The following is a 23,945-nucleotide window of genomic DNA, read 5'->3' as shown; positions in this document are numbered from 1 at the left end:
AGGAAATATTGACAATTCCGTCAGCCCCCCAGAGCTGCGGGGAGGTGTGGGGAGCAGCAGCCCACACACCTGTTACCCTCTCACGCTGTATCCCCAACACACAGAAATGACCTGATTGCCTCAGGTCCCAGATGCTCCTTCTCAGAAACAGGTTAGTAATGTGATGTCCCATGTATTTTATATTATATTTTATACCGTTAATTACTACGCTATTATTTCTATTATTATTTGCCATTCTATCATTAGTCTATTGAGAGAATTCAGATAAAATAATCTAGTGGAAATGCTTTGTGGAACTTAATTTATAAATAAAAGATACTGTTTTCATCACATTTTATAAAATACCATATAGATTTATCTCTTTTTTTGTTGTTGTTAAGGTACCAATAATTATATTCCTTATGTTCTTTAGTCCCTAAATCTATAGGTAGATTCATCATGAAGAAAAATCACTTTATTCACCTCTAATGTCTACTTGGAATATTTTCATATTTTCAAATTTCCATCAATTTTACAGAAAATTCCGTATCTGGATATTTACAATCCCCATGTTACATTTTAAGATAAACTACGTTTTGAAGAAAACATTAATTTCATAAGTTTAATCTCCATAAATAATAAATAATGATAAATCTTTCCTAATAATAAACATTCTAAGATTTATCAACAGCCTAGTAGCAATAAGTTTGGGTTTTGGAAGGCTGGGTTCAAATCCCAGGTGATTTTATTAGTGAACTGACCTTGGGTAAGAGATCGAATCTCTCCCTGCCACATTTTCCTCATCCATAAAATGGGTACAGTTGATCTAAATCAGGGTTTGTTGTGATGATCAAACAAATGGACTAGTCAGGCAGGATGCCTGATACATAGTAATTAACCAACTGATGTTATTGTTATTATCTTAAAAGGAAAAAAAATAAAAGGAACATATACTTTGCAAGGACTTCTTTCACAAATGTTAGAGATATCCTAAGCGAATTTCCTGGCAAAAAAGAGGAAAAAAAGCTTCAATACTAAAGTAAATAAATTTCTTAAAAAGAGCTGTGAACAAAACTATTTTCTTCTTCATATAATTTTGAAAGTATACAAAGCTTATAAAATAATAGTATATGCTGGAATTCATAGAAAAGATATCCAGGGAAATACAATAAAAATGATATATAAAAATATATTAAAATTATATTAAATTTCATATTAATAATTTTTATAGCTTATATTAATATATAAGAATAAATTAATATATTTATACCAATAAATTAATATATTTTATTATTATATAATTATATTATATATAATATATAATGCTAATATAAAAATTTTCAAGTAGGTAAACTGAGCCATCATTCCAAAGGCCCCAACGTTTGTTCCAAGTGTGTTCCAGCAACCAAGTGTAGGGCCAAGACTGCGAGGAGGCAGCTAGTTCATGCAAGGTTAAGTACCACTAAATTACTTTTCCTAGTACTAATTCCACAAGCAGTTTGGAGGAATAAGTTTACTTGGAAATTGAGATACTGAACACTAATGACAGGAAGGCCAACTGCACACAGAAAAAAGACAGCAATATTGATCCATGGAAATGACATGTATATTTTTGACAACATAGAATCTTATAGTTTGAAAGGACTGTCTTGGTGACCTAAACATCCAACACCTACTAGAATTTTCCAGAAGGAGCTAAGAAAGAAAAAGAAAACACCAACAATGGAAGACTCGTCATCACAGGAAACCAACTGAGGATTGCTGAAGGGGAGACAACTGAGGATTGCTGGAGGGGAGACGGGGGGGGGGGGGCAGGGGGGGCGTGGAATGGGGTAATTGGGGGATGGGCCTTAAGGAGGGCACGTGATGGAATGAGCACTGGGTGTTATATAAGACTAATGAACCACTGACCTCTACTTCTGAAACTAGTAAGATATTATATGTTAATCAATTGAATTTAAATAAGAATTAATAAACATAATAAGAAAGAAAACAGCAACAAAACAAGCACTGCACTCAGATATACAAGCGGAGGTGCTGATGGACACCTTCCTTCAAATTCATGTGAGTCTGGGAGAGGAGGGATTTTCTACACTTCAGTTTTAGAAAGCAAGCGATGGGAGAAGGAACACCTAGGGGGCATGAAGCGGCATTAAGTGGTTGGACAATACCAGACTAATACCTGAAATGGCTATCATCTCTGGCCTCTGACAGCGTACCACAGTCACTGAGCTAAATATTCAAGTACCTGACACATTCATTCTTTTAACTCCCACAACAGCACTGAACACCTAGGAGGTGGTCCCATCACCCCTCCTCTGTCATAAAAGAGGACACTGAGGTTGACAGAGGTGAGGTGACAGGGCTAGAATCAAACTTATCTGGCTCTTCACCATCACGTTACTTAATCTGACTCCCCGGACCCGCCTCCCCATGCACCAACCCACCCATCACACAGTAGGCTCTTTTGTATGATAAAGACCTATTTTCAACCTATTTGAAAGGCACCCAGTGTTCAGGAGGGAGCGTCCCCCCCACCCTCCTTTCTCCAGTGGCTGCCTTGGCAAAAAACAAGAGGTCGGATGGGAAAGAGGCCACAGGAACAGGAGATCCGCTCAGAGACAGACCAGTGGGGAGATCTGAGATCCAGCAATGGGTCTCAGTGATGATTCCTCTTAGACCATTCTGCTATCTGAAGTTCTCTCACTACTCATCTCTTGACCTGAACCTGAACTTCCCCTGTACTTGACACTGCTTCTCCAGCCACTCACAAGACTAAACCTCTGAGTTATACAACAGCCCTCGAAAAGAGAAAATAGGCAACGGCCTTACTTACTGCAGGCAAACATCGAGCTCCAACCTTTTTTTATTTGTGGACTTTTGCTAAATCGACTCAAAGATAAAAAATAAATATTTAAGTATTTTCTATTTAAATAAAGCATTTTCTATTTAAATAAATTCTTTATTAAGAATCTTACGAAATTGACTTGATTTCTGGCAAAGAGAAAAGAAAATGAGTGATCGAGTTTTCCCGTATTAAAAGGAACAGTTATGTAACTGTCCCACAGGGAAGAGCCAGGCTGAAGGCAGAATGATAAAAAGACGGAAATAGCCCTGTCTCTCTCTACAAGTTAAGATCACAGTGGGGGATTTCATGTGCGACATACTTCTCATACAGCCTCTGTCCCCTCATGAAGGCCTTCACTTCGTTGTCCAGCGGGAAGGTGCCGTCATCCTTTCTAAAGCGGTAGAAGAGTTTGACGTCCTTGAATTCCTTGTGCTCGTCACACACTGAAACACAATGTACACAGAGAGGCAAATAAGAAAACAAAAATCTTATTCAATTCCTCAGATGATGTGAAAGGTTAATTAAGACTTGTTTTACCATAAGAGATTCTTAATCTCACAAAACAGACTGAGGGTTGCTGGGAGAAGGGGGGTAGGAGAGGGTGGCTGGGTTATGGACATTGGGGAGGGTGTGTGCTATGGTGAGTGCTGTGAAGTGTGTAAACCTGGCGATTCACAGACCTGTACCCCTGGGGCTAATAATATATTATATGTTAATAAAAAATAAAAAATTTTAAAAAATAAAATAAAAAATAAAAATGAAAAAAACCAAAAGACCCATTTTACTACCTAAGTTCTGAAGCGCACCATTCTACGATTTTGTGCGCGTGTTTAGCACAGTAATATTAGCTATCATCATCATCCTCATCACCACCATCATTATCTAGTAGAATGGTCACACCATCCTATGCATCAGTCATGCCACAAATTCTTCTTGAAATACTGGGGCAGGCATCAGCCTCAAAGAACGTGATGTCTACTGAGATAATGAGAAATGTCAACCTGGAATTAACACAGGGTGCGAGGGGGCAACAAAAGAAGGGGGTATTGCATCAGGAGACCAAAGAAGGAATAACTAGTAAGCCCAGGAACCTAGCTGTAGGGAATGGACACTACTCTGAAGAGCTGCATGTAGGCAGAGACCTGAAGGATGGCGAGAAATTGGGCTAAAGCGAAGAGAGAGGGCATTTCAGCCAAAACAGCAGCACGTGGGAGGTCTTGGTCAGGGTTAGAGAATTCCAGGAGAAGTGTTCGTGGAACCACTGAGAGTAACAGAAAAACTCAGAAACCTCTTAAATGGCCCTCAGCAGGAGAATGGGTAAGCGTACTCATTATATATGGCATAGCTACGATCATGGCAAATGTAATTATATATGGTGTACACAACAGCAGAAATGAGCAAACCAGAGTTACAGTTACAGTTACAGAGCTGATCAAGTTGTGAAAGAGCAAACATGCATTTATGTAATGATTTAAAGCACCAAAAGCAATACGATACCTTGCTAAGAGATGCCTATACAGAAAGGGAAATGTATTTAGAAGCAAATGGAAATAAACCCCAATGCCTCTTGGAGGAAGGAGGGAATGTCACTGGAGACAGATGCACAGGAGACCCAGCGTTTTATTTGTTCAATGGGAGGGTTCATATCAGGAATGGAAGACGTGGTCCTTGGTTTCCTCCCACGTTATCGTGACTGTCGGTGGGCACCTCACTCACCATGATGAATGATGCCCCGGTCAGCTAACTTCTGCATGAGCTTGATTGCGGTCTCTCTGTCGGAAGCCTCTTTGTGCTCAATCAGCCAGTCGATCAGTTCTTTTGCGACAAAGCAGTTTGGGTAGGTTTTGAGATGATGTCGCCTATCTTTAATCACCTTTTCTTCATGCAGCCTGAGCCTGGAAAGAAAATTTGGCAATTACTTCCAGGAATTTTAATGGCAACGCAAATCATTCAGCCAATCCCAGAGCTCAGAACAAAGTAGAGGCTCTAAATATATCAAAGGGCCATCCACATACCTGCAGGTCGGGAGGGGGTTGCCACACTGTCCCAGCCCAGAGGTCCCAGGAAATGATTCTACCCACAGATCTAGAGATAATACAGGTCAATGGTGGGGGGGTGTGAAACCACCCCGGACAAGCTAGAGCTAGAGCTCTCGTGCCACTTGGTAGGCTCCCTTCTTCCATCCACCAGTGGGCTTATGGCTTCAACCAAAGAACAAACGAAAGTCCTCAACACTTGCTGAAACCAGGCACTTCCACTTCGTCACAGAGGTCCACTGCATGGGCATTCGTGCGTCTATGCAACAGAAATGAATGAATGTCCACCATCTGCCCACTGCGTATTTCCAGGATTAGAGACCCACGTTTGAAAGTAGCACAAAGATCCCGGCCTCTGCCTGTCCCGCTCTCTATAGGGGCAACAGCTAATCCTTCCGTGAGGCTTACGAGGGTCCAGGTGCTGATCGAAGCACATTCCATACATGTTTGCAACAACCTCACTGAGAGTTGTTATTACCGTCTACACTTTTTTTTTTTTTTAATAGCAGAGAGAACCTCAAAGAGATTAAGTGACTTGCCACACAGCTAATAAGCGAAGAAAATTAAATTTGCACCTGATGGTCTCACTTCAGAGTCTGACTTCCCAACGGCCACTTTGTGCTGCCTCTAGCCAGGGAGGGATAAACAGAATATCCGGGAGAGATGGATGAAAGCCGTGGGGCAAACGTGATTTATTTACAGGCTGATGGATTAGCATGGAGAAAAGCAGTTGACCCAGAGCCTTCCCTTATACCCTTCAGAACTCTATGACTTTTTTTTTCCAAAAGAGCCTTCAACCAGCCTTTAATTTTTTTTTTTCCATTTGGTTTCCCTTCTTTTATCAGCCTGCATTCACTTTTTAATTCTCAAGGGTTTGAATTGGGTGAAACACAAGGTCGGTTTTCTTCCTGCTTTGTTCACATGGTCCTATTCTAACCTCATATTTTCAGCATCATTGCGAGAGGGGAGTGCCACCTGAGTAAATCTCACCGTATCTGTGTGAGCGAGGCCAGAGGCTTACTTTTTCCTCTGTAGAATGAACGCAGTTCTGCTCACCCCATCCTTAGCCGTGTTGAGACTGGGCAACAGAATGTCAATTCAGCATCGGCACCCAGCACAGGCCCCGATCTCCTCTTGTCTACTCCTTAAGGAAGGAACTAGACTGTCTGCTTGCCTGCTTTTTGAACAGAGTTGACTGGATGAAATTTAATGGGTTTTGCTATCCCAGGGACCGTGAGTCTAAGTCGGGAGCACACTGGGTTGGGGCTTGGAAGCTCAGCTCTCTTCCTGGCTAGACCACTCTTATGGGCTGTTGTGTGTTCCCCTCAGATTCATTATGCTGAAGGTCTAAACCCTGGTACTTCAGAATGTGACTGTATTTGTAGAGAGGGTCTCTTAAAAGGTAATTAAATTAAAATGAGGTCTTGAGGGTGGCCCTAATCCAAGATGACTAGTGTCCTTATGACAAGCAGAGATTAGGACACACTTCTGTACCGAGAGAAGAGCGTGAAGACACATGGAGAAGGGGGTCACCTATGAGCTAGGCCCGCCAACCCTGCCCCACCCCGATCTCAGATTTCTAGCCCCCAGAACTGTGAGAAGGTAAATTTCTGTTGTTCAAGGCACTCCATCCGTGATACTCCATAAAGGTGGGCTGAGCTGACACGGACCACTAGGAAGGGCTAAAGCCTGGAGATGCACGAGTGGTCTGCAGATGGAATGCTTACCTGGGACATCAGCAGGGACAAGGGAGAGGAGGATAGAAATGAGAATCCGGGGGCATCTGGGTGGCTCAGTGGGTTAAAGCCTCTGCCTTCGGCTCAGGTCATGATCCCAGGGTCCTGGGATCAAGCCCCGCATCGGGCTCTCAGTTCAGTGGGGAGCCTGCTTCCTTCTCTTTCTCTGCCTGTCTCTCTGCCTACTCTCTCTCTGTCAAATAAATAAAATTCAAAAAAAAAAAAAGAAAAGAAAAGAAATAAGAATCCTAACGCCTGTAAATGGCATAGAAAGAAAAAACCCATGTTGACTGCATTTCTACTCGATGCCTAGTACTCGACACGGCACTTACATCTGTGCTCGCTTCACATCTACGGCCTGCATGTTATCCTCCCAAGTTCATATATCAAAATACTAAACCCTAAAAGGTCTGTTATGAGAGCAATCAGGAGCACAAGACTAGGAATAGGAACTTCTTGTTCTCATCCTGACACTGCCTGTAATTCCAAACAATCCAACTTCTGAGCACCAGAATCCTCCCTGATAAAATGGGGATAATTACACCCATGGAGATTACTTCATCACACAGTCACGAAGTTCATTAATAAGGACAACGCAAGCATTCAAGACCTTACTAGGCACTAGGCACTGTTTTCACTACTTTATGGACAGCCATCCTCACGGTGGCTCCCGGACGCAGGTAATGTTAAAGCCACAAAACCAATGTGGAGTTGTAATTATTAATAAAAAACAAACAAAGCCTGATAAAAAAACATGTTCACCTAGGCATGCTAAAGTCTCACTTCCCTCTAATGAATTCAGTGACAATGACACTGAGTAATTTGTTTAACATGCTCAAAGTGGCAGAATGTGAAACATTAATTCTTAGATGTGATGTCTGTCAGGAATCCAAGAATAATGAGGACCAATTTATTTAGAAATCGAAACATGGAACAAGCTACCATATAATTTGGTGGAGGAGGAATATGTTATGAGCCAAAAGAGGAGTTTTAGCTCTTATAAACTTTCCATCCTAAAAAAAAAAATTATTAGCTAATGTTTATCTTCAAATACTACAGAATAGAAACCTTCAGGGCCTATCCTTTCATGAACCCGAGCATGGGGCTAATTCGTGAGCATTCTTGATCCCCACCAATTCCCACCCTGCACTGAGGGCAGAAGCCCTTTCTCCCGGCAGTCCCACCAGGGCCTGGCATATTTCCATGTTTAGAAAACGGAGCAGTCAACTGATAGAGGGGAAAGAACTCTGGATCCAGGAGATACTGATGGTTTTCAACTCACTACTGTAGTTAAAAACTTTTAATAATGGTGCCAGCATCTTTTTTTTCTTTTTCTAAATTTCATAGTCGGAAATACAGAATTCTAAAAATGACCATTAAGATTATGCATTCTTGGGGGTGCCTGGGTGGCTCAGTGGGTTGGGGGTCTGCCTTCAGCTCAGGTCATGATCTCAAAGTCCTGGGATCAAGTCCCACATTGGGCTTCCTGCTCAGCAGGGAGTCTGCTTCTCTCTCTCTCTCTCTCTCTCTCTCCTTCTGACCCTCTCCACCACTCATTCTCTCTCTCTTAAGTAAATAAATAAAAGAAATCTTTAAAAAAAATTTTTTTAATTGTACTTTCCCAAAGAACTATCCCAATAAAAAGATAAGAATGTTCACTCTGCAGACATATAACCAAGTGTTTCTGCCTAGCACTTCGGGCCCTTATTATTTGCTGAAAAAATGAATGTCCAAGGACACTAAGACATTGTTGAAATTTTCAAAACTTTAAAAAGGTAAGGAGGCTTCTAACTATTAGGAGTCCCCACCCCACAGCTTGGTAACCATAAATCTTTTTATAAAACTATTTATGCTTTCCATTCCAGGGTGATCAATCTCCAAAATTCTAATCCGTGTTGCATGTGTATGGGTGTTTTTCAAAAAAGTATTTCCTTTTACTTGAACTTAACTTATCCGTTACAGGTTTTCATATGCTAATGTGCATGGAGGTCTCCAAAAAGGGAATAGAGTAAGGAATATTTCAAAGTCTTATGGAAAAATAGACATTTTGAGTAGCCAAGCCTCTCCTGGAATAGAAAGACTCCACAAAATGCTGAGCAAGCGGCTAAAAACCATACATTTTAAAGAAGACATGTTGCCTAGACACATTAGTCACATCATCCGCCATGTCCAACACCCCCTTTGATTTAAAACGGCCTTCCACACCTTATCTACCACCGGCGGGGTCCACCACCCTGAGTCTGTTTTCTTTCCATGTGGGGAGGTACCTGACTGAAAGAGCCCATGACCTCTGGTGGCCCCTGCACATACGTGCCCATGGGCTGTTCAGTGAGACCAGAGGCATGAGATCTTACCCAACCCAAGTGACACAATCAGTGAAAGCCAAGCAGAATGGTTCCCTCCGAGATTTAAACTAGAGCTGGAGTTTTCAAACTCTACTTGTGCCATGGAACACTTTGTTCAAATGGAACTCACCGGATGTCACTGTGTAAAACAGCAATGTGGGCCGTTCGAGCGGAAAGGCTGCCAAGTGCCAAGTACTTCCTGGTTTTCCCACTCGGTTGTCCCACATACACCCTCCGTATTTCCAAGACCATCTCCATGGGATTCCCAGAGCAAAGGTGAACACTCCCCACCAAGATGCTGAGGAAACTGGCCGACCAGGAATGTGAGGGGAGTGGGGAGGCCGGCACAGCGTAGCTAGGAGGTGAGGAGAAAGAGGTTGCAAAATGATAGACAGCGACAGATGCTGTCCCTGGAGTACCTTGGTTCCTTAGGTTTTCTAGTTCTTCTTTCCTTCACTACGCGTGCCCTACTAACAACCAGAACCAATCCCTTCAGGTGGCTGAGGAAGCCTCAGTTGTCTGAATCCAAAAGAACCACACCTACTCAGGCTCTAAGGAGGCTTTCTTTTTTTTTTTTTTTTTAAGATTTATTTATTTATTTGACAGACAGAGATCACAAGTAGGCAGAGAGGCAGAGAGAGAGAGAGGAGGAAGCAGGCTCCCTGCTGAGGAGAGAGCCCGATGAGGGGCTCGATCCCAGGACCCTGAGATCATGACCTGAGCCGAAGGCAGCGGCTTAACCCACTGAGCCACCCAGGCGCCCCTCTAAGGAGGCTTTCCAAACTTCCTCACCTTCCTCACCTCCCAAACACAAACACACCCGCCTCGAAGCCTGGACACACTGGACTCTTCCTCATACTCCACGCAGCCATCACCTCCCATGCCTCTGCTCAAGATGGAGACCCTCCTTCCGCCTTCAGCAATTCAGAAAATTGTCTTGGCTCTTCAGCTGATGAGGCATCTCCTTTGTGAACATCCCCCCAAGCCTTCGAAAGCTACAGCACCTTCCTCCCTTCTCCCACGCTATTTTAGTGCCACGAGGAGAACATTCATCCCACTGTATTACAGTTAGACGAGGAGCAGGATACTAAGGGGGAGTTTATTTATTTGTGTCTCCCTAGTGCCTAGCGCAGAGAAGGGGATCAATTCGCACTGATGTGAAAAATTAATTCGCTCATGCAACGCACTCGTGCTAACAAGACATGGGGCCGAATGGTCTTCTGACTTAACAGTCCAGATCGATCCACGCTGAACCACTGGGGAAAATAACCATTTCTATTTTAGCTGCGTTTTTCAATACCACCGACTAAGGAATGTAAATACGAAAACCACCTTCCTGTCCTTCCTCTCAGACAGCTGGTGCACAGGTTTTAGATTCAAGGTGATTTTGTAATATTCTATTCCTGGCCAGCTAACCAGCTGCTGGGCTTGCATCAGACAATTTCCTCTTCTAGCCCTAGGAGAACACACACTACGGAGCGCAGAGTGTTAATAATCCCTGTAAAATTACCCTCCGTCTGATAAGAAATGCAGAGATTGTTTTGCGAAAAATAGCTTGCAGAGAACTGCACAGGTTGTCGGGCCCAGGGAACAAAGAGGGGACAGAAAGCACATATTCTCATTTAAAAACAGCGTCATAAATCTCAGCCAAAGTAAACAGTTTAATTAAAAAACACAGCAAGCCAAACAGTAGGGCTGACAGTGCGAGCCTTGTGATTAAGGCAATAGCGCTGACATAGATGTGCTGTCAACCAGAGCTGCTGCCTTTCCCAGATGTTCAGCCAGTATCTGTCCCTGGGGACCACGGAAGTCGGAGAGAATCATTCTTAATCACCTACCTCTGAGAGGACCGGAGTCTAAAAGGGTGAGAAAAAAAAAAAAGACAGGAACAAATGAAACCTAACCTCCTGCATTTTCTTTTAAAGTTTGAATTGACTTTACAATTAAAATTTCAAAATTTCCAAATACATGCTCGTGGTAGATAAAAAGAAACTCAAATAGGTCTAACATGAAGCTGGGTAACGATGAAGAATTGGTAATTGTCAAAGCCAGGGGACAGGTGCATGGGGGTCTACTCCTTTATTGACTTTGGGGTGTGTTCAAAATTTTCCTTAACCCCCCACTTTTCAAATGAAGCTGATATTAATAGTTGCTTATGTTGAAGCACCTGGGTGACTCAGTGGGTTAAAGCCTCTGCCTTCAGCTCGGTCATGATCCCAGAGTCCTGGGATCGAGCCCTGCATCGGGCTCTCTGCTCAGAGGGGAGCCTGCTTCCCCCTCTCTCTCTGCCTGCCTCTCTGCCAACTTGTGATCTCTGTCTGTCTAATAAATAAATAACATCTTAAAAATATCGTTGCTTATGTATTCTTGCCAAAATCTCCTATGTACACATGTACAGCTAGTTTATGTATATCTTTATGTGAGATAGGATCATTATACACATTTCGGGTAGTTTTGCTTCAAGAAGATGCTTGGTTTCTCCCAACCAGATCAGAACAACAGAAAAAACACACACAGCGAAAGGAAGGAAAGGGCATAAAAAACAGGTTAACATAAATACAGTCAATGTGATTCGGGAGACCAGCAGGAACTGGTCTGAGATCACACACACACAATGCAGTGACCACCTTTCAATGACAGCAGCGTCAAATGTTCCACCAGCAAGACCCCTTTGCAGGAGGGTTATAAGCAACGGCTCTGTGAATCAGGAACAAAGGCAGAGCCATGGGCTCTACCCAGAGCCCTCCCAGGCCCCATGTCAGGTCAGTGCAAGCACAAGTCCTTTATGCTGTGTCTTGTCACCACACTAATTGAGATGGTAAGCACACCCATGAGGGAAGCATGTTTGATTCCAAGTCCTACATACCATGCACTATATTTGAGATCTTGATGATGCCGTATTAGCAGAAATAATAACAGTTATTTCACATTTGAACAGAGCTGAGGCTAATGACATCCCTGTGACCAGGAAGGCACTGTCATAGTCATTTGACAGATAAGGAAGCAAGTTCAGAAAACTTAAAGGGACCTGCTCAAGTCACATTTTTGATCAGGAGTAATCAGGACTTGAACTCAGATCTTCTGATTTCTGTGTTTACAAAGCGTTTAGTGACGTCAAACTTTAAATGCCAGAAGCCTCTGTGTTCTGCTTATTTTATGCTCATGTAGACTACAGAAGAGAAAACATGGAAAGGTGAAAATTTATGCAATTTATACGTCCTATAGATACTGCCACCAACATAAATACAAAAGAAGTCATTGCACTGTCTCCATGTCTACTTTGAGCCAATGCTGTATAATTAGGATGCCACTCCTGGGGGGGTGGCATGGAAATGAGCTGGTGAGTTGAGTTACACCATCCCAGAGAGCAAGCATCAGTTCATGAGGGACATACAACAAACCCTTCTAATGACATGTGCATAATAGCTCATGAGGCCCTTTTAAATCTTTCTTTTCATCCGGGAGATAAGAGGTAAATACAGGGTCAAGACGGGAAGGTCTCTATGTCAGCCTTCCTTACCTCATTAGACCTGAGATTTTCACGGAGTTCTTCCTCCCGGGGGCTTTTTCCTATGAGGTCTCCTGTTCTGAAGGAACAAGGAGCACTGGCATCAACCTCCCTAGCTCTGATCTCTTTCTCTGGTAAGGCAGAAGTTCTTCCTGCCCGCAAAGCGCCTTTCCAAGAAGCTCCAAGATTTTTTTTCCAAATAGGTCATTATTTGTTTACACCACACCCAGGCGTAGCAGGCCTCTGTCATTTTACAAGTGAAGAAACCAGCTCAGAATGGTTTCTAGAACTCAGTGAGGACACAGAGTGACCCGTAGGACCAGTACTGGTTACTGAGTCAGCTGAGGAGGTAGCAGCAAGTGGGGGATAAGAAAGTATAGCTCTCGGGCAGGAACAGGGACTCTGGGGCATCTGTCAGCAGATTAACTTCCTGCTCTCCTCATTCACGATTTTTCCTTCCTTTATAGCAGAGCTAGGGAGCCAGACGGACTGGGGTTCAAATACAAGCTACGTCCGTTACTCGTTGTGTAACTTGGGACAAAACATTTGACTCCTCAGTACCTCAACTCTCTCATTTATAAAATGGGTATAACAATGTATGTCTCATAATGTGAGGATTAAATGAGAAAATTCTATGTAAAGTGCTTAGCATATAATAAGCTCTCCGTAAACGTCAACCCTTACTGCTATTATTAGGTAATATATTTCATTGTCATATTTCATCAAAAGCAGCCTCAAGAAGCCACTAAATATGTACTTTTTAGAACAAATGCTCAAGTTGCTGGCCCTTGTTTTCCAGTGTGGGTGCAGGATTTTGCATTAAATTTGCTTAATATCTCTGGGAGTGAATCAGGGAAGAAGGGGGGTGAATTAGCAACTCTATCTAAGTCTACCTAAGTCTAGCTTACCTGTTCTTTGTTCAAGGATGAGAAAGAGCCCCCGTGTGGGGTGGCAGGTAACGCAGAGAAAAGCATTCAGTCACTTCCTAAAAACACATGGAGGCCTCACTTCCTGGTAGGTCTACAAGAACTAATCTCACCCCTTCTGCCCCCTCAACCAAACCGATAACTAAAATCACTGAGTTGTTTTAACAGGAAAACACCTTCAGCCTACCCAGGCCAAGCCCTCCCTGACATCACTATCGGACAGATAGGAAAGCCAACATTTAGAAGCGAAGTGACTCGCCCATGTTTGACCCACTGGAACGTCAACTTTGGCCTCCTGACTCGATCCAGACTCTCTGCCTGAACTCCACGACAGCCTGGAAATGGCGACTGGTGGCACTCTAGCCCTTTACTGAGGACTGGCCCATTGATGGGCAAGCTGGCCTACACTCTGTGACCGCCTCTCAAGTCCTCTGTTGTCACGCCCAGTCTGTACCTGCCCTCCTTGAGAGAGACATGCACTGCAACAGCACTGTTAGTGTCAGAAACTGAAAACTTCTTAGAGCAGAAACTGTCTCAGGGCCCATTTTAGACAAAGAGGAAAAATAGAGAGAAAGATGAAGTACAAAGATCATGAAATAATAACTAAATATTGTTCACTGGACCCCAAAGTGGAATCTGAGAAAATACCAGCCAGAAGCTCTGTGCTCCAGTGGGGGTAGTGGGGGGGACACACAGAGATTCAGGTTAGAGAAGGGGAGGGCAGTGATGCTCGAAGAAGTCCTTCACTAAGATCACCAGGAGGGCTTGTTAACCACAGAGCGCTGTGGCCTCCCAGCTAGTTTCCAGTTCAGTAGATCTGGAGGTGGGCCCAAGAATTTGCATTTCTTTTGTTTTTAAAGGTTTGTTTATTTATTCATTAAAGAGAGTGAGAATGAGAGCAAGAGCAGGGGGAGGGTCAGAGGGAGAGGGAGAAGCAGGGAACCCAATGAGGGGCTGGATCCCAGGATCCTGAGATCATGACCCTAGCCAAAGGCAGAGGCTTAATGGACGGAGCCACCAGGGGCCCCGAGAATCTGCATTTCTAACAAAGATCCAGGTAAGGCTAATGCTGTTCTTCAGGGAGCACACTTGGCAAACCACCTGGGGTTCACCAACATTGTGTTGCAGGCTAAAAAGAAGATAAAGAGTAAGGGGAGGAGGCTGGGGGAGAGTGACCAGGAGCTGAGCTAAGCACTGAGCCAGCTGACCTTCCAGGGCTGGGGACAGGGGCTGAGGATGGCGGGGGGGGGGGGGGGGGGGGGGGGAGTATCCAGGTGGGACATACTCTCAGGGAGTCTGTTTCCAGGCACTGGAGCGCCCTTCCGAGGAAATCAGAAGCCTGGGGGTCTATACCCCACATCTTGCCAAAAACAGTAAAAGGCTGACAGGTGAACCCCAGGGTTCAACCTATGGTGTGATTCTTAGGGCTCCTTCTTCCTTTAAATGTATCTCCCCACCTGCTCACGGATGCTTGTTCCCCCTTAAGGAGGAGCAAAGCTGTCCATCCGATAAGAAGGTATAAAAGCCTTTTTCTTTTTTTAATAGAGGTCTTCAGCTAATGAACAGGTGACAACCTGAACTCATATTAAATGGCATCAGTGAATGTCCTCCATGCCATTCCTTAGGCTCCACAAGTAAGTGAAACTGCATGATAATTGACTTTCTCTGCTTGATTTATTTCACTCAGCATAATCCAAGAAAAATGAAGGGAGGGAAATCAGAGGGGGAGAAGAACCATGTCAGACTGTGGATTTTGAGAAACAAACAAGGATTTTAGAGGGGAGGGGGGTGGGGGATGGGTTGGCCCAGTGATGGGTATTAAGGAGGGCATGGATTGCACAGAGCATTGGGTCTTATACGCAAACAATGAATCATGGAACACTGCATCAAAAACTAATGATGAGGGAAATTGGAAGGGGAGGTGAACCATGAGAGACTATGGACTCTGAAAAACAATCTGAGGGTTTTGAAGGGGCAGGGCGGTGGGAGGTTGGGGGAGCCAGGTGGTGGGTATTAGAGAGGGCACGGATTGCATGGAGCACTGGGTGTGGTGCAAAAACAATGAATACTGTTATGCTGAAAAAAATAAATAAATTTAAAAAAAAACTAATGATGTACTGTGTGGGGACTGACGTAACATAATAAAAATAAAAAATAAATGGAATCAGTTAAGTGGCACATATTAATGGTGGCATGGTACCTCTTCCCATTTTGACTGAGAGGAAGTTTAAAGTAGGGAGGTGCGTGACTTTGAAGGAAGAAGAGCAAAGAATTGGTCTGACTGGTGGGAAGGAAGCTCAAAGCAGAAGCCGGGCTCAGAAAGCGGACTTTAGGGTCCTCAAAGTCTGGGGGGAGCCACAGACATTGGGTACTGCGCTGTCCCTGAGAGGAGTCAGGCCACCTAAGTGTAGTGTGTGCCGGTTCCATCCGGGTAACGTGGCTCCGGCAGGGAGGGCTCTTAACTGAATTAGGACCCGAGCTTCCTATTGGGAACATGAGGAAACCGACTAGATGATTTCTAAAAAATCTCTTTCAACTCTAACTCCTCTGTTTTTATGGATATGCTGAAGAGTCCCCAGGGTAAATCCTCGCTCATGAGATCAAAATGGAACAGGCCGTTTGGGGGCACATTCTGTACTAAAAAGAGTTACCGCAAACCACAAGGCCCGGGAGCACAACACAGCAATTTTGTTTCCTCTGGGCTTCCAAACAAGGATGAACATATCAAAGTGAATCTGGCACTGAGGGAGCTCTACAAACACTGTTTATGGTTACAATCATCTAGATTCAGCCCACAGGACAGATGCCGAAGCTGCCACAGTGTCATAGGCTTTGGGTACGCAGGACATGAGAATAAAAGTTTCTTTGGGTTAAAAGTACTTGGAGGACCCTCAAAAGTGTTAACAGGGGGTGCCTTGGTGGCTTCATTGGCTAAGCTTCTGACTCTTGATTTTGGCTCAGATCATGATCTCAAGGTGGTGAGATCGAGCCCCGAGTGGGGCTCCACGCTGAGCGGGGAGTCTGCTTGAGAAGCCCTCTCTCAACCTCTGCTCCTCCACCCACTCACACTTGATCACTCGCTCTCTCTCTCACAAACAGATAAATACATTTTTTTTAAAGTGTTATCAGGGATATCTGCAGCTATTGGGAAGGCTGCTTTCAGCTAAGGGGCTCCTACAAGTTTTCTCAAACAATATACATTTATTGAGCTCCAACTGCATACCAGGCATGGCTGGAACAATGGCTCATGGTAAGCTAGCTTCTGTAGTGCAAGGACCATGTAACGGAAACCAGTATTGTCTCTTCAAAATGAAAATGTTTTATTCTATGTGTGTAGGGTATGCCCACCCCCACCCCCCCGCTGCCAACCGAAGTCTCCATATTATGTTAAGGCTGAATCTATACAATTATTTTCCTCTTCTCTTACTGCCTCTGTTTTAGCCAAATGTGTCACCTTCATTTCTGCCTCTGTCCCTGTTTGTAGCCGACCCTTTTTGCAGGATATGCTCCATTGCTTTTCCTCTCCATCCAGGAAAGTCTAGCTCAATTCCACCTTCTTCCAGGATGACTTCTCTCACTAACCAGATAAGATCTCGTTTCCTGACTCTTCTGTGATCTATTTTCTCCACTGCTCATGTTTACCCATATATTAGTTGTTATTTTCTTCTTTTTTGCATCAGTGGTCCTCAACTACCCTGCAAATTCTACGCTTATAGAACTATTTCATTCCTCTCACGTATTTCTCAGAGCATGTGGGACAGGGCTAATGGTAACTGATACTCAGTAGAAGGGTCTGGATTTTCATCTTTGTTTTCAGCTAGACAGAAAGGAACATGAGCACAGCCCAGAATGCAAAACTTGCATCTCTCCTCTCCGGCCCTTTGGTGGCTCTGTACCCATCCAGGTTGCAAACACTCAGCAGCACTTCAAAGGATTTCTGCTATTCCTTTCTATTAATATGAAGGAATATTTGGATCACATGTGTGTGTCTGGTTTTCCCAGATAAGTAGTGTTCAATGATAATTCCTTCAGAAAGAGCCCCCACCCGGGTGCCTGGATGGCTCAGTTGGTTAAGTGTCTGTCTCTTGATCTCAGCTCGGGTCTTAATCTCAGGGTCATGAGAGGCTGGGTGTGGAGGCCTTTTTTAAAAAAAAAAAAAAAAAAAAAAAAGAAAGAAAAAAAGAGCCCACAATCTTCTTCACAGAATGTGTATACAGCAGGTGTCCAAGCTTTAGCTCAAGCTCTGTCAAAATCCAGACAGGTCTGGACCGATGTGGCTCAGGATGGTGGACAGGGTGCCCCCACCCAGAAGGCCATTGACAGCTCAGGAAAGGAGCCAGACCACCAGAGAAGAGGGAAATTGGGAGAAGGCTGAGGTACCTGGTCAGCCCCCAAAGACAAAGAGCCAAATCTGAAGGTGCTGTGTTCACTAAAGTTTTGTGAAGACAAAACTTTAAAACTTTAAAACTTGAAGACAAAACTTTAAAAGACAAAAAAAAAGAGAATATGAGAGTCTCCGGAGCAGTGATACAAACACACATACACACACAAACACTGGGACACAAGAAAGTCACAAGCTGTTGAGAGACATCCAGATTACTCCAATGTAAGCCCTTTTGGGGGTTAGTGGTCCCTTTTAGGTACTCAACACACTTAGCGACCAGATGTTTAGGCCACCTTTCATACCCGGGTAGAGTGTGGACACCAACTCCACTGGTATCATGATTTGATTTGTCTTATGACTAAGAGAATGCAAGTAAAATGAAACTCTGGGAGAACGAAGAGGTCATGGGAATAAAGGGCACAGTGTAGGGAACAGACCCAATGACATTCTACTAGTGCTGCCTGGTGCCCGACAGCAGCTGCCCTTGTGGCGAGCAGAGCATCGTGTGTAAACCTGTGGAATCACCACGTTGTATATCTGAATCCAACGTCACGTTGCAGGTCAGCTAGACTCACAAAAGGAAAAAAAAAGTGAAATCCTGGGGGAAACTCAACCTAAAAATCTACATTTCACTCACTACTACGTAGAAAACAAAAACATTTCTGAGGGTCACATACTAAAATGGTATTTCACGCACCTAATATCCCCCTTGGGAAAATCTTTGCAGACCTGTGAGAGACCCAGCTAGGGAGAAGAAACTACCAGCAATCTAGTTATCGGCTTATCCCAGGTTCACATTTTCCCTTTCTTAACGTCATTCCTGTGACCCTTACAGGAACTCGACACACTGTCAGCGAAATTTCCAGAATACGTATGTACCCATGGGGTCTCTGAAGACACTTGGTGTTCTCCTTGTTCCCATTTCAGGAGGCTCTGGTGCATGTAACCTCCTAGAAGGAGACTGACACGTGCCTGGGTTCCAGGTCACTCAGACTGAGGAGCAGAGAGACGCAGAGGGCTGAAGCAGATGCAAAAAAAGCACCAGAAACAGCCAAGAAGGGATTCCGTCAAGTGTGAAAGACTCAAGACGGTCCCTCTGGAGCGTCCAGATTTCTGTAAATCTGAGTCCCACTGAGGTTCCACATAGTAGTAATGTCACAGTTGATGGGCTCAGCCCATCGTGGCTTCTAAACCACCGCCATTCATGTCATCCCATTTGATGTTTGCAAACAACCCTGTGAGGTACTTGGCGGGACAGGATTAAGCCCCACCCACCGGTGACAAGAGGGAGCTGTACCACGATGACTGGGATTGCCACTCATAGTTCACAAGGGGCAGAGCTGCATGCAACAGCTAGAACTTGATTGCTCACTTATCAGGAATCCACAGTTGAAAGAGTATATCGAACCTCATTAATAGGCATATCCCTCTGTGGTTAAAACTGGTGATACCAATGGTTGTATCCGTAGTATTATTTGCATATTTATGTTTTTCGTGGGTTTTCTATTATTTTGATGAGCACCCCAAGCCGTCCATTTTTTCGATAACTCCCTGTTTTGTTATGGTGGGTGGGTAGGCATTTAAACCATGCTGATGTTTTTATAAAGCATCTGAAAACGTAACCAGTCTCTATTTAAAGTCCCAGACGCCCAGCGTGGTTTCCAAACACCTGCGGCTGCTTATGAATTATAGCACTCTTTAAAGCCAAGACTGTATTTTCTAAAGATAGCCAGATAACTAGAGATCTGGTCCGCTCTCAGCCACATTCCCTTGACAGTTGTCACTTGAATGGTGGTGGCACTTGGCAACAGCTAAAAAGTTACACTCTCTTAGGCTACCCGAGGCAGGGGAGGAAGGTGAAAGTGGACTCTTTGGAAATCCTTTAAAATTCCAGACAGCCTTTGGAAGACTTCTCTCTATTTAATGTCACCGTGCTCCTGCACCTGTCTCCAATATCTTTCCCAGCATTTGTTGTCTTGTGTGTAAGACACTAAGAAGCAAAGCACACATGACAAACCTTCACTCTAGGTACCAAAAAGTAAAGGATACTGGTGTTCTGTGAATTGGTGGGTTCTCTCTCCTGGTTTTTAAACGAGGCCCGGGCATCTGTTTAAACCCGAGGTCTGTTCCGAGGGGACGCTGATGTACACCACAATTTCATCTGCCCCGGGCTAGCTGACGAGCTGTCTGGTTAGTTTCTTGAGAATGCTTAAAATGCCCTGCAAATCAGTCTCCATTTATCAGACTTGTAACCTTCCCACTCATTACACAATGAAGAAACAGTGATTTGATTTGATTTGGTTTGATTGCTATTTGCTTCAAAAGCAACACAAGTTCTCAACTTCTTTGTTTTAAGGGAGGAGGTGCAGACAGAAAGTGGAAGCAGCCCAGAATAAGGTGTTCAGATGAAAACAATGATGAAATCTGCATTTTAAAAATTAAATTAAATTTTTTATTATGTTATGTCACCATACAGTGCATCATTAGTTTTTGATGTAGTGTTCCATGATTGATTGTTTGAAACCTGCATTTTAAAATAAAGGGACATAAACCAAAGAATAGGGGACTGTGTTCATTTGATAATAGAAAACCAATGGCCTGAATATAATCAACATCATTAGTGGGTGAACATGAGCTATTATTGAATAGATAAAATTAGACATGTCTATGTTCAGAGAATCACAATATTTTACAGTCCTTCCTAGATCATTAGAGCTATTTCTAAAACTCTTTTCCATAAAAAAGAATGATCTTTCTTCCTCCCGTTTCTGGTCTTTTAAAATTTATTTTAAATTAATTTCCTTTCATTTGCAGCAATAATGTGCTGTAATTAAGTTCCTTAAATCTTCTCCGAGCATTTAACCTGAAGGATGGTGAACTTCTTACCCAAACCACTCAACCAATGAGTCATATACTAATAACTAAGTCCAGATGCCATGTTGGAGGTACAATTAATTCTATTAAATGTGTTTATGGTATGACTATCTATCATGCCCTGAGAATAGCTCCCGTTCGTTTTTGCAATACATCACTCTATGTGGGTTCTATATTACAGCAGATCTATCAAACTCTTCCTTAAATGTTTAATTCCACATTTCTCGACTGCATGAGCTAAAGAGCCAGAAGGTAACCACTAGACTTAAAAGAAAGGTAAAAGTCTTAAATTAAGAAATCAGTGGTGAAAAATTCAAACCCAGATATTAAAGCTTTATTTGCATTTGAGGATATATATGTTTTCTGCTTCATACTCTTTAATATTATTTTTTACTCCATGGTACTTCTTTTGAGGGTCATATCATTGATTCCATAGCAAACAGCCATGCTTCTAATTCTTCTCTTGACCCAGGAAGCAACATGAGGATGGGCATTTCCATCCATGGCACTCATTGTTGTATTGCCAGACCCCTAGCTCTGCCCTACAAACTCAACATACACAAAACATGGTAGACACAAATCCACCATCATTTCAGTGGGTCCCCACCGTACCTCCACCCATAAACACACACATTCTCTTAACCATCCTTCCCTAGTAAGCTTGTTCCTCTTCCCAAACATCTGATTTCTAGGCACGTGTCCTCCAAAGAGTCCAGCCACCCAGGCACTATTCCTAGCTACCTTGGACTAAGAATTCTTTCAAGCGCAGAAATTAAGACTTCATCCTTTTTTTTCTTTTTTTTTTTTTTTAAATATTTCCAACACTCAGAGTGCTGTTGATAGGATCTCCATCATTGTTTCTTATACTCAGATTTCTTTCATCCCCCGTGTTTAACCTGTCACCATGTTCTATTGTTGACACCCTGGAAATATCCCTTAATGTGCCTTAGGCCACAGCTACTTTTCTAGTCCCGAGTCTTCTCGTTTAGTCTCTGGAATGCCGCTCATTCACCACACACCTGCTGCCTGCCTCAAGGCTATACAAGGACATTCAGAGGTTCCCTTTTCCTTTCAATATGCTACAAGTCCTGAGTCCTCTGTGTAGCAACAAAAAATTTCTGTGAGCCTTCCTCACTCTGCCTCTCCCCTTTACCAACTGTGCGGACCCCTGTCCTCAACCACAGGCTCCTGCCCTGGTCAAGCAGGCCCACACCCTACATCTATCCCATTTGTGTGTCTTCGCCCATGGTATTCCTACCTCTAGGATTAGGATTTCTGTCCTTCCCTACAACTCTTACAAAACCAACTCATCTTTCCTCATGTCCCACTCACCAGGAGGCCAGCTCCTTTTGTGGGGCATAAGGATTTCTCCTTTCTAAAATAGTAGCTTTAGTTCTCCAGGGTACTTTGTTCATCTGCCCTTCAATTATTTGTGAATTCTTATTCTGTTTCTCTACCTAAAAAGTCATCTTCCTGAGAGCAGGAATCACACTGTTTATCTCTTATCTTATGATACAAACAAAAACGGGTCTCAGAGCCTCCCAATAAATATCTGTAAGTTGAATAAGTAGAGATAAAATACTGTCGGCAGGCATCCATATAAGGAAATGATTCTGGAAAGAAAAGATGAAAAAGGCTATGTCCAGGTTTCTCCAAAATCCGCTGAAGCAATCTGTGCTCTTTATGTACCTCAAAGTATATAATCTTAACTAATAAAATGTTAAACTGCTCTCAGAATCCCAAATTTCATTTAGTCCTACTTATGGGCCCTTCTATAAATGGAAACTTTTGGTGAAGTATATATAATAAATACATCTACTGCAAAAAAAAAAAAAAAATGCCTTAAATCATGTTCAAACCTATCCATGAATTACAAGGCACTGGAACAGACTTTATTTTCTGTTTGTTGCCAGGTGGAAAAGAGTTCTGTTACTCCAACATCACAGACTCCTGGATTCAAAAGCCACACAGAGGAATATGCTTTTGACATTATTATCATTAGCAACAAGAGCAGGAGGAAGAATGGTCCTCATTCTGTCCGCCTGTTTACACAAGGGCCACTTACCCTTTTGATAAGCTTTTCCTCAGTGCCACGTGCTTCATAAAATCACTCTTATTAGTCACTCGCCACAAGTGGCATGTGATGTGTGGGAATATTAATGCCCTTGTTGAATGGTGTGAATGCTCTCATGAGACAGGAAAGTTACGTGAAGGCCTTACCAGCCCTAAGATAAACAGTGAGGGTCAGAGATTGAACTCAAAGCTCTGGGATCCTGCTTGGAGCCCTGGGAAAATCTAGCAAGGTCTCCCTTCAGCAAAGCCGAGAAGCATCTGTCACCAGCTCACGACTCCAGGCTAATCCTGGCCCATACTAAAAATCAGCTCAATCCAACAAATATTTATTGGTGCCTAGTAATGCTTGAAACTGTGCCAGACACTGGGCTACAGCAGTGAATCTGACATGCTTGTAGACTTTCTTAAGAAGGAGGGGTCTAAGACCATCCTTTGGGTGTGACTGAAAAAAATATGAGAATGTCTTCATGTATTTTATCTCACCTGTAAAAGAATTTCAATTGCTATTTTTATATATGTTTCTGATACATGTAATGCATTGGAACAGCAGTACATGTGGATAGCTGTTAAATTAATATGCTCATGTGGGGGAATCTATGATCAAAACATTTTTCTTTTAATTTGTTTATAAGATTTATTTATTTTTTGACAGAGAGAGCGCATGAGCCGAGAGGGAGGGGTAGAGGAAGAGGAAAGAGAAAATCTCAAGCGGACTCCCTGCTAAGCGTGGCACCCGACTTTGGGTTCAATTCCACAACCATGACATTGTGACCCGAGCCGAAATCAAGAGCTCTACAGACAGAGCCACCCAGGTGTCCCTATGACCAAAACATTTGTGCAGATCAGGATAGGCAAGCAGAAACATTTGAAAACTGATGGACTACATGACTCTTTAGACTTTCCTAAATATGCCACGACATTTCTCATCTTTAGGTCTTTCCAACTTCGTATTTTCTCTGCCTCCAATGAACCTCCTCTCCCTTACCGTATCCTGAGTAAACTTCAAAACCCAGCTCAGCTGGTACCTGCTCAAGGAAATCATTATCCCCCTCCACCAGGCAAAGCTGGTCCCTTCCACCTGCTGCCCCCAGTGCGGCTTGTACACGCTTCTGTTGTGGACGTCCTCCCACACCACCCTGGAATCAGCATTTCCATCTCTGGAACTAGCTGGCAGGAGTCACTGCTTGTGCGCTCCTTGAGGACAGGGTTGGGATGTTTTCCTTAAGAGCTAGCACA

The 23,945-nt window shown here is 43.4% G+C and overlaps 1 protein-coding gene across 2 annotated transcripts in view; it reads right to left on the bottom strand.

Moving 5' to 3' along the window:
- The window catches only part of DEPTOR (DEP domain containing MTOR interacting protein), a 131,767-nt gene that overhangs the window by 82,517 nt on the left and 25,305 nt on the right, over nucleotides 1-23,945 (bottom strand). For both annotated transcript variants that reach the window (XM_032316931.1, XM_032316930.1), the window contains exons 2-3: nucleotides 4,544-4,722; nucleotides 3,147-3,270 (exon numbers count right to left, since the gene is read on the bottom strand). In XM_032316931.1, the coding sequence (XP_032172822.1) occupies nucleotides 3,147-3,270; nucleotides 4,544-4,722 (303 nt within the window). The remainder of the gene's footprint in view (nucleotides 1-3,146; nucleotides 3,271-4,543; nucleotides 4,723-23,945) is intronic.

This window comes from Mustela erminea, chromosome 16 (genome assembly GCF_009829155.1).
Source record: "Mustela erminea isolate mMusErm1 chromosome 16, mMusErm1.Pri, whole genome shotgun sequence".
Taxonomy (NCBI): Eukaryota; Metazoa; Chordata; class Mammalia; order Carnivora; family Mustelidae; genus Mustela; species Mustela erminea.
This window is presented reverse-complemented; position numbering and strand designations above follow the sequence as displayed.